At 45.7% G+C, this 10,275-nt stretch overlaps 1 protein-coding gene across 2 annotated transcripts; it reads left to right on the top strand.

The window, feature by feature from the left end:
* Positions 3,887-9,379, top strand: ZNF281 (zinc finger protein 281). 2 transcript variants are annotated; one of them, XM_021064496.1, is made up of 2 exons: positions 3,887-4,091; positions 4,232-9,379. In XM_021064496.1, exon 2 carries the CDS (start codon positions 4,250-4,252, stop codon positions 6,860-6,862), a length of 2,613 nt encoding a protein of 870 aa, XP_020920155.1. In that variant the 5' UTR covers positions 3,887-4,091; positions 4,232-4,249; the 3' UTR covers positions 6,863-9,379. The 2 variants fall into 2 exon arrangements, with proteins under 2 accessions (XP_020920155.1, XP_020920153.1); XM_021064494.1 differs by having other exon boundaries at positions 3,998-4,091; positions 4,236-8,973.

Here is a 10,275-nt window from a genome sequence, read left to right as displayed (position 1 = left end):
CAGGCAATTATGTGACTATAATAAAATGTTAATGGCACATTCTAAAAACAAAAAAAAAGAGAACAAATCTAGTGTACTAGTGCACAAACTGTTCACACATAGAATTAAAGTTTGAATAACCACTCAATTTTATAACTATATAATACAAAATAAGAATTAGCAGTTACTAAGGGAAGGGGAGGTGTGAATTAGAGTTTTTTCGTAAATCAGAATAAGAAGTATTTTTTTTTTCTAGAATGATCTAGAACAGGGGCAAACAAATAGCCTAGAAAAGGAGCATCGTTTAAGCAGCTCGAATTCACTCTGTGCTCTGCAGATCTTGAGAAAGGCTATTGAGAGACAGGATTGCCTGTTGACACTGAGCTTTGGAAAATCATATGTACACAGTGAAAAAACTCTGTCATTGATGTTTGAAAAGTTTATGACCCACACGGAAACTTTTGATTGTTCAAAAACTATTAGTCTTCTTTTTCTTTCTCTTTAGGGCCGCATGTGCGGCATATGGAAGTTCCCAGCATAGAGGTTGAACTGGAGTGGCAGCTGCCACTGGCCTACGCCACAGCCACAGCAATGCTGGGTCCCAGCCACATCTGCAACTTACATCACAGCTCACAGCAACGCCAGATCCTTAACCCCCTGAGCAAAGCCAGGGATCAAACCTGCATCCTCATAGATACTGCTCAGGTTCTTAACCTGCTGAGCCACAATGGGAACTCCCTTTTTTATTTTTGTAATCTTATTAATACAAATACAGATAATAGTTTTAGTTTCTGAGATTATGTAGATAGTACTATTGAAATTATAAGATTAATTGTAAAAAATGTACCATATAATGTAACATGTTGGTAAGAGAGGAGGCCAATGCAGATATATGCAAAATCTCAGTATTCTCAATTTTTCTACAAATCTAAAATTGTTCTTAAAAAATAAAGGCTATTAGGAGTTCTCAGTGGGTTAAGCAGCTGGCATTGTCACTGCAGCAGCTCAGGTTGCTGCTCTGGCATGGGTTCAATCCCTGGCCACGGTGTACTTCTGTATGCCATGGGTGCAGCCAAAAAACAAGGAAAAAATTTTAAAAGTAAATAAAGTCTATTAAAAAAGAAACTAACAAGAACAAAACTCATTTTTGTTTTATTCGGTCTTCTTGTTCTAGGACTATTTCCATAATCTGTAAGATATAAGTATTCAGAGATAAAAAAAAAAAATTTAGATTTTTCCTTGTGAAAATGCCATATTACTTAACTTTGAATAATCTCCAGGTTTGAGTCCAGTCTCCTACTTAATATTTGGTTTGTTAGTATCTAACAACACTAATTAGTACCTAACAATGCTAACTAGTACAGTACTAGTGCAGTAATTCCTCTGTAAGACAAAAACACATGGGAAATTTCTTGTTCCCTATCAGTGCTCATAAGTTTAAACCATATCAGTTTTATTTACTTTAAAAATTTGGAGTTCCCGTCGTGGCTCAGTGGTTAATGAATCCGACTAGGAACTATGAGGTTGTGGGTTCGATCCCTAGCCTTGCTCAGTGGGTTAAGGATCCGGCGTTGCCATGAGCTGTGGTGTAGGTTGCAGGTGCGGCTCGGATCCCGAGTTGCTGTGGCTCTGGCTTAGGCCAGTGGCTACAGCTCCGATGTGACCCTTAGCCTGGGAATCTCCAGATGCCGCAGGTACAGCCCTAGAAAAGGCAAGAAGACAAAAAATAATAAAATAAAAGAAAAGAAAGAAAGACTGAGTGCTATTTCTGTGATGATTCAGAGATGGGCATATTGATTTTTCTAGTTAATGCTATTTACCTGTGATGTTGTTGTTTCTTTTTTTGTTTTTTGTTTTTTTTTTTGGTCTTTTTTGCTATTTCTTGTGCTGCTGCTGCAGCATATGAAGATTCCCAAGCTAGGGGTCCAATCGGAGCTGTAGCCCCCGGCCTACACCAGAGCCACAGCAACGCGGGATCTGAGCCACGTCTGCAACCTACACCACAGCTCACAGCAATGCCGGGTCGTTAACCCACTGAGCAAGGGCAGGGACCGAACCGGCAACCTCATGGTTCCTAGTCGGATTCGTTAACCACTGTGCCACGATGGGAACTCCCAATTTTTATTTTTTATTTCTAAAGAACTAAATAGCACAACCATTCTAAGTGATGTGCTGGGTATGTTATCTTATAAATGTTCAAGGTACAGCTTCTAATGTTGAAAAATAGAAAAATAAATTGACCTTGATGAAGTGTGTCTTCTTTTGTCTGTTCCCAGGAAAGTTTATTTCACGTATTTCCACTGCTGAAATGATTAGCGTTAACAGCTTTTTCCCTCCATTTTATTTCACAGGGTCTCTTCATCTTCCTGATATATGGGGTGTACGAGACAGAGCTAAGTCTGCTTGGAGTATCTCAAGGCTGACAGAGTGAATGAGAGAAATGACAGGTTTCTTATCTTGATAACTGAGGAACAAAGTTGGCTTTTCCTAGGAGTGTCCTGCTGCCCTTCACGCTTGGACTAGCTTATAGGCATCCCAGCTTACCATTAAACACTGACACCCTGATGAAAGGGACAGCCTCATTTCTCATAGGCATCGACGAATATTTTACTACTGCCTTAAGTTTTTGAATCTTCAGTCCTTCTTTTAACACTTAACTATACTTGACAGCATTCAAACTTCAGTTTAAGTGGCAGAATGGCATCTGTGGCGTTGCATGATGTTACAAAGATACTAGTATTTCTTGTCTCAAAATACTCATTAAATATTGTCTTTTAAGCTTTGGAGCAGGCTCGGAGAGGCCCACAAGGATTAGTTAATGATCTTTATGGTTCCAGTTGCAAAATTTCTCGGGGGAGTCATTTATTACTTAATTATGAGAAGTCCTATGGCTAGAAATAGTGAGACAGTTGACTTGTAATTTCATTATGAAACGTACCATGAAAAGAAATTATTCTCATGGTTCTGGCTCTTTTATGGGAAAAAAAAATTGTTATTTACATCTACTCTTGGTCAGAAAAGTTGCTGGTTTAGATTTTTGCACACTTAAACATCAAAGTGGGTGCCCTTGTTTGCACCTTAGGCACTGAATAAATATTTGTTTGATTTTTGTTGATCTTTGATTTCAAGATTTTACTTTGTAATGTTCCCTTAAGAGGGCAATTCGTCATTTTGACTGCATTTCTCAGTATTCTGTACTGGGGCGGGCGGAGTGGATCTGGGTAGAGCTTAGAAGAGCCTGGCATCCACCTCTTTTTAAATAATAGAAGAAACCAGGCAGCAGTAGAACCTGGCCGGCAGACTCATTAGCCAGACCGAGAAGGTATGTGGGCATTTAAAAACCATCTGATGATGAAACATGTGTGTGGGTGTGTTTTACAGGGCTGCCGCACCTGGATCACACGCGGTTTCCTTTTCCAGTAGCCTTCAGGTAGGTTGGCAGTAAGACAACTTTTTTTTTTTTTTTTTTTTTTGCAACGGTACCTCTGCCGCAGTTTCAAAGCAGGCTCCTCCCACCCATGCAGAGGCTACGCGCCCATTATTCAAGTGTCTGCACCCGAAAGAGGGGGACCCGAGGCTATCAGTCTTAGTACAAGCGGAGCACTGCAAGTTTAACGCAAGTAGGCACAACCCGCGGTGCCCCAAGCCGTCCCCGCCTGGGTCTGGGCTTGACTGCAACGCCGGGCCCGCAAACCACAGAGGGGTGGGAGCCCCGACCGCCGGCAGCCCGCTCAACCCCCGCCTCAGCAGCCTTTCTCTTCGGCCGCCCAGCCACGCCGCACGGGTCCGCCGAGCAGCACGCCCCGGGCCCCGCCCCCACACGCCGGCGCGCAGCCCACCAATCGCGCCCGGCCGCCCGGGGCCTCCCCGCTCGGGGGGCTCCCTCCGCCCAACCGCCCGAGTGATTGACAGGCGGCCGGGCGGAAGCCGCGGCGCAGGCGCGCTGGGCGGCCGAGCGGCCCTCGGGCCCGGTCGCCGAGCTCCCGGCAGGCCCCGCGCCGCGGCTGCGCAGTGCCGCGCAGGCTTTTAATTCCATTGTGGAGAGGACGGCGTTATTTTTATTAACCGGAGGCGGCGGCGGCGGCGGCGACGGCGGTGGCGGCGGCGGACCCGTAAGTGCGGGGCGGCGGCGGCGGCGGCCACGACGGCGGCAGCGGCGGCGGCGGCGGGCGGGGGTGCGGGCCGGGCCGGGCCGGGCGGGGCGGGGGCGTCCGCGGCCGGCGGCCGGCCCACTCCTCTCTCCTCTCCTCAGCCAGGCCTGCTCCGGGGCATGAAAGTCGGCAGCGCGTTCCTGAGCGGCGGCGGCGGCGGCGCGGGCAGCGGCGGGCGGGCGGAGATGGAGCCCAGCTTCCCGCCGGGCATGGTGATGTTCAACCACCGGCTGCCCCCGGTCGCCAGCTTCGCGCGGCCGGCGGGCGCGGCCGCCCCTCCCCCGCAGTGCGTGCTGGCCGCCGCCCCGGCCGCGGCCCCGGCCGCCGAGCCCCCCCCGGCGCCCGCCCCGGACGTGACTTTCAAGAAGGAGCCGGCGGCGCCCGGCGCGGCCTTCCCGGCGCAGAGGACCTCCTGGGGCTTCCTGCAGTCGCTGGTCAGCATCAAGCAGGAGAAGCCGGCCGAGCCCGAGGAGCCGCCGGGCGCCCCGCACCCGCACTACGGGGGGCTGTTCGCCGGGGCCGACGAGCGGGCGCCGGCGCTGGGCGGCGGGGACGGGGGCGGCCCCGGCGTCATCCAGGACCTCAGCGTCCTGCACCCGCCGCCCGCCCCGCACCCTCGAGACGTGCTGCTGGGCGGCGGCGGCCGGACCGACGACCCCCGCGGGCCCGAGGAGCCCAAGCAGGACGCGGGCGTGAAGAAGGCGAAGAGGCCAAAGCCAGAATCTCAGGGAATCAAAGCCAAGAGGAAGCCGAGCGCATCTTCCAAGCCGTCGCTGGTTGGAGACGGAGAAGGCGCCGTCCTGTCCCCCAGTCAGAAACCTCACATCTGCGACCACTGCAGCGCTGCTTTCCGGAGCTCCTACCACCTGCGGAGGCACGTCCTCATCCATACCGGGGAGCGGCCCTTCCAGTGCAGCCAGTGCAGCATGGGCTTCATCCAGAAGTACCTGCTGCAGAGGCACGAGAAGATCCACAGCCGCGAGAAGCCCTTCGGGTGTGACCAGTGCAGCATGAAGTTCATCCAGAAGTACCATATGGAGAGACACAAGCGGACGCATAGTGGAGAAAAGCCATATAAATGTGACACTTGCCAGCAGTATTTTTCACGGACTGATAGACTGTTGAAGCACAGGCGCACGTGTGGTGAAGCCATAGCGAAAGGGGCCCCCAATTCCGAACCTGGGTCATCAAACCATAGCAGCCTGGGAAGTCTGGCCGTGTTGTCTCAGGGAAATACAAGTTCTTCAAGGAGAAAAGCGAAGTCCAAGAGCCTCGCCATTGAAAACAAGGAACCCAAGACCGGGAAAGCAAATGAGTCGCCAATCTCAAACAGTATAAGCATGCAGAACTACTCAGTAGAAATGCCTACTGTGTCTTCCAGCGGAGGTGTCATTGGCTCCGGCATCGACGAGCTGCAGAAGAGGGTGCCAAAACTGATCTTTAAGAAAGGGAGCCGAAAGAGCACCGATAAAAACTACCTGAACTTCGTGTCGCCGCTCCCAGACCTCGTTGGGCAGAAGTCCCTGTCTGGGAAACCCAGTGGCTCCCTTGGCATAGTGTCCAGCAGCAGTGTGGAGACCATCGGTCTTCTGCAAAGTACCAGTGGCAAACAAGGTCAAATAGGCAGTAATTACGATGATGCCATGCAGTTCTCAAAGAAAAGAAGATACCTGCCAACTGCCAGCAGCAACAGTGCCTTTTCCGTGAACGTGGGACACATGGTCTCCCAGCAGTCCGTCATCCAGTCCGCGGGTGTCGGCGTTTTGGACAGTGAGGCCCCGTTGTCCCTCATTGACTCCTCAGCTCTGAACGCGGAGATCAAGGCTTGCCACGACAAGTCGGGGATTCCTGATGAGGTTTTGCAGAGTATTTTGGATCAGTACTCCAGCAAGTCAGAGAGCCAGAAGGAGGACCCCTTCAGCATAACGGAACCCCGGGTGGATTTACACACCTCAGGAGATCACTCGGAGCTGGTTCAAGAAGACAATTTGAGTCCTGGCACCCAGACTCCTTCCAATGATAAGGCAAGCATGTTACAAGAATACTCCAAATACCTCCAGCAGGCTTTTGAAAAATCCACGAATGCAGGTTTTACTCTGGGACACGGTTTCCAGTTTGTCAGTCTGTCCTCACCTCTCCACAACCACAGTTTATTTCCAGAAAAACAGATATACACTACGTCTCCTTTGGAATGTGGTTTCGGCCAGTCTGTTACCTCAGTGTTGCCATCTTCATTGCCAAAGCCTCCTTTTGGGATGTTGTTTGGATCTCAGCCAGGTCTTTATTTATCTGCTTTGGATGCCACTCATCAGCAGTTGACACCTTCCCAGGAGCTGGATGATCTGATCGATTCTCAGAAGAATTTAGAGACTTCATCCGCCTTCCAGGCCTCATCTCAGAAACTGACTAGCCAGAAGGAACAGCAGAAAAACTTAGAGTCCTCAGCAGGCTTTCAGATTCCATCTCAGGAGTTAGCTAGCCAGATAGATCCTCAGAAAGACGTAGAGCCTAGAACAACGTACCAGATTGAGAACTTCGCACAAGCGTTTGGTTCTCAGTTCAAGTCGGGCAGCAGGGTGCCAATGACTTTTATCACTAACTCTAATGGAGAAGTGGACCATAGAGCAAGGACTTCAGTGTCAGATTTCTCAGGGTATACAAATATGATGTCTGATGTTAGTGAGCCATGTAGTACCAGAGTAAAGACACCCACCAGCCAGAGTTACAGGTAAGGTCCCGAGAGTGACCAGGCTGGAGGTCTTCTAATGTAATTGTGTTTTATTTTGAGAACACTGCCATTGGAATGTTTCTACACGATCCTATTAAGAATAATGTAATGCCCTTTCAATGCAACTTTTCATATTTAGTTTATTTTGTTAGCGTGATTTTAGCTCTGTTTGTATTATGATTTTTAATCAAAATCAATAGATTAAAATAGTTTGACATTCGAAGTGACAATGTCTAGCAATCAAATTTACATGTATAGATCGTCAGGGAATAGCCCAAAAGTTTTAAATGCAAAAAAAAGTGAACATAAAAAACCATACAAAAAAACGAAACAAAACAAAAAAAAAAAAAACATAAAAAAAAACCTTTGTTGCTAGGATTAAGGTTATTCTAATTGCTTTACTCTCAGGAAAGTGTAATAACGCATGGGAATTCTGTACGTTATCACTGTAATGGAATATCCAATTTACAGATAGTATGATAATACATTTCATCATTTAAGTAAGGGATCGAAAACATTTCAAATTGCTCTATCTGGGCTGATATGTACATTTCATCATTTCGTCATTTAAGGGATCGAAAACATTTCAAATTGCTGTCTCCATCTGGGCTGATCCAAAATTCTGGGATGTTGGCTACCTATTATTTTGTTGCAGCTTTTAAATGTACTCTGAACTTCCAAACCACATTCATTCCAGCCTGGTAGAACAAATATTCTTGGATCTTTGATCAAAGCCTGGAATGATAGCTTTAGTAAGAGAAGGAAAAGAAAGAAAAAAGCACCCTCTCCTCATCCCAATTGTAACAAGGCTGTGACTTCATCAGGAGGTGACAGGCACCGTGTTGAAGCCCCAGTGGTTGGTTGGTTCCAGTATTAGAGCCCAAACTGAAGCTTGGAGTATGTTTGATGTATTATACATGGCCTATAAAAACTCTTCTCTGTCTCTGTTATGTGTCACCCCCCCACTTCTGGGTCTTTTGGAGGGGGAGGTCATTTTTGTTCTTAACCTGTCCTCTTGTATTCTGGGCCTTCCTTGTGCCCTCTTCTCCCTAACTTGACTGTTTCAGTTTTACCACGATTCACATTCCAGTAGGTAAATTCATTGTGCGTTTCACATGCCTTGTGGCATAAATTCTAAACAACAGGATAAACATCCCCCTTCCCCCTTTTCCAAAATGAGCCCACACAGATGTCCATGTATAATAAAGCCTCACATACCCGGAGCTACAGGCATCAATAAGGTTGTAATTCCAACTGGTGACAAAGCCCATGTGCGGGGTAAGAGTGTCTCATTTAGTAACGACATCAGAACCTCTTTGTGAAATTGCAGCCTGTGTCATGTACATTTTTAAAGGGTGCGTTAGTCAGTATTGTACAGGGGTCTTGTAAAGTCATCACAACTTGCTATGAACGCTAATTGCCATTTGAAGCTACTGGATAACAGTGGCTCTGCTCTAAACCACTTTTAGCAATTGTATTTTTTTCCTGATTATATTTTTAATGTACTTTGATGTTTATGCTGATGAGTTTTTTATGTACTTTTGGTGATGTTTCAGTCTTATGTACTCTTCTGACGTCAGGAAAGTACCACTGGTTGTTTGCAGTCTTATTGTGTAATCAGCCTACCACAGGCTTCCATGTATAATAAAGTAATTAATATTGTGCAAGTGTAAAACACTTCTGTTATGAAAGCAGTGTTTGAAAATGAGAAATTATTAAAAATGGTTACAAAATACTAGTTAATTTCCTTTCCCCACTTTTCCTCCCTTAAGTCTGCTTTACCAGCTAAAGGGGTCACTTATTTGTCATTTCAAGATGCTTAGAAAATGTATTTAATCCTCTTAAATACACTTAATACTAAAAAAGTCTGTATTTCTTATTTTGGTAAGTGTGGTGAGTTCCATTGGGTACAGAGTACAAGCTGTAATCAAAGGATGGAGAGGACCTTGACCACTGTACCTCCTGAGCTGTATGATTTTTCTCCAGTGTTTTTGTTTTATACAGCTTTTGAATTTCTTTAACTTTTCTTGTGTGTACTGAATACTGCATATGTACTATTCTGATTGTTTGCTCTAGTTTACTACCAATAAAAGACCTGTTAATCACAAAATCGAAGAAAGGAGATATCACTTAATATCCAGTCACACTTTTCGGATTTTTCTGTTAACTCCATAAAGTATTCATGGCAGTGGTATAACCAGCCTGCAGTTGAGAGACTGAAATTTGTGTGTGCACGCGCATTTTTTTTTTTTAAACTTAAGTGTTTCCTGTTTCTAGGTTTATGTTATTTGAAAATTGGTTGACTATTTTCTGCAGTTTGAGGCGTACTATATAAGAAGACTAGAAATTTAATATTGTGTAAATTAGAATGTTTTATTGAATTGGGTTAGCCAACCTAAATATTATTCCAGAGAGATTATTTATTGAGGTTTCATTTTTAAATCATAATTCTGGTATCTTTTAGTTTCTAGGCGCATCCTCTTTTTGCCTCCAAAAGGTTGTAATAAAATAACAGTATGACACAAATAAAAGTGGTCCTGAGCATTTTTAGTAGGAAAAAAAAGTATTGTTAAATCACAGGTTAACAGTTTCAAAAAGGGTGTATGTGTAAATCTTAAAAGGAGAGAGCCGAGACGTGTTAATATTGAAGATGCAGAAAAGGTGTTTGAAAGCTAGTAAATACATTAACTTATAAAGATAAAGGGGGAAAAACGTGAGTCTGTACATCTATGAGAAGATGGAGCTTTGCATTTTACTGGCTACCAACACTGACGAATTAGTGAAGATATGAAAAGGGTAGGTCTTGGCCTTTTTCATATATGATACAATGTAGAGAAATGATACTTTATTTGTATTAAGCATAAACAGGGATTTCTCTGTAGAGAGGGCCCATCTGATCAGAAAAAGTAAACTTGTTTCCTCTTTGCCAAGATTGTTCCCCAGCTTTGGTCATTTTCTTGAACAAGCATGTTAAGCAGAATCTGGCTGATTCTGCGTTGAGCTCCAACTCTTGATTTCTCGGCCCCGGTGATTTTCTTTCTCTGGTCTAGATGAACTCAAACATGAAATTGTTTTTTTGTCCACTGATCTCCTCCCCCCTTTTCCTTGTGTGGAATGTCTGTTCTGAATAGGATGGGTTTAAAATTAAGATGTCTACTTTTAAGGTCTCAGGGTATGAAGTAGGAAACTCTGCTTTGCCTTTCTAGTGTGCGGCTGTAAGGCGAGGATGAGGACCAGCATCATGGGGCAGTTGGTGATCAGTAATTTGTGAGGTAATGTTGTTCAGTTATGAGAACAAAGTAAGTGGGGGGGGGGGGAAGCAAAACCTGTACTTGTAATAAAAGTTGCAGGCGGTTTACAGATATTTCTACCTCCAGTTTAGTTTTCTGTATTATGATCATCAGATGAGAGAGAGAG

Source organism: Sus scrofa, chromosome 10 (genome assembly GCF_000003025.6).
Source record: "Sus scrofa isolate TJ Tabasco breed Duroc chromosome 10, Sscrofa11.1, whole genome shotgun sequence".
In the NCBI taxonomy this organism is placed as follows: Eukaryota; Metazoa; Chordata; class Mammalia; order Artiodactyla; family Suidae; genus Sus; species Sus scrofa.
This window is presented reverse-complemented; position numbering and strand designations above follow the sequence as displayed.

Coding starts and splice junctions, on each gene's coding strand:
- ZNF281 (XM_021064496.1), top strand. CDS start 4,250: ATGAAAGTCGGCAGCGCGTTCCTGAGCGGCGGCGGCGGCGGCGCGGGC.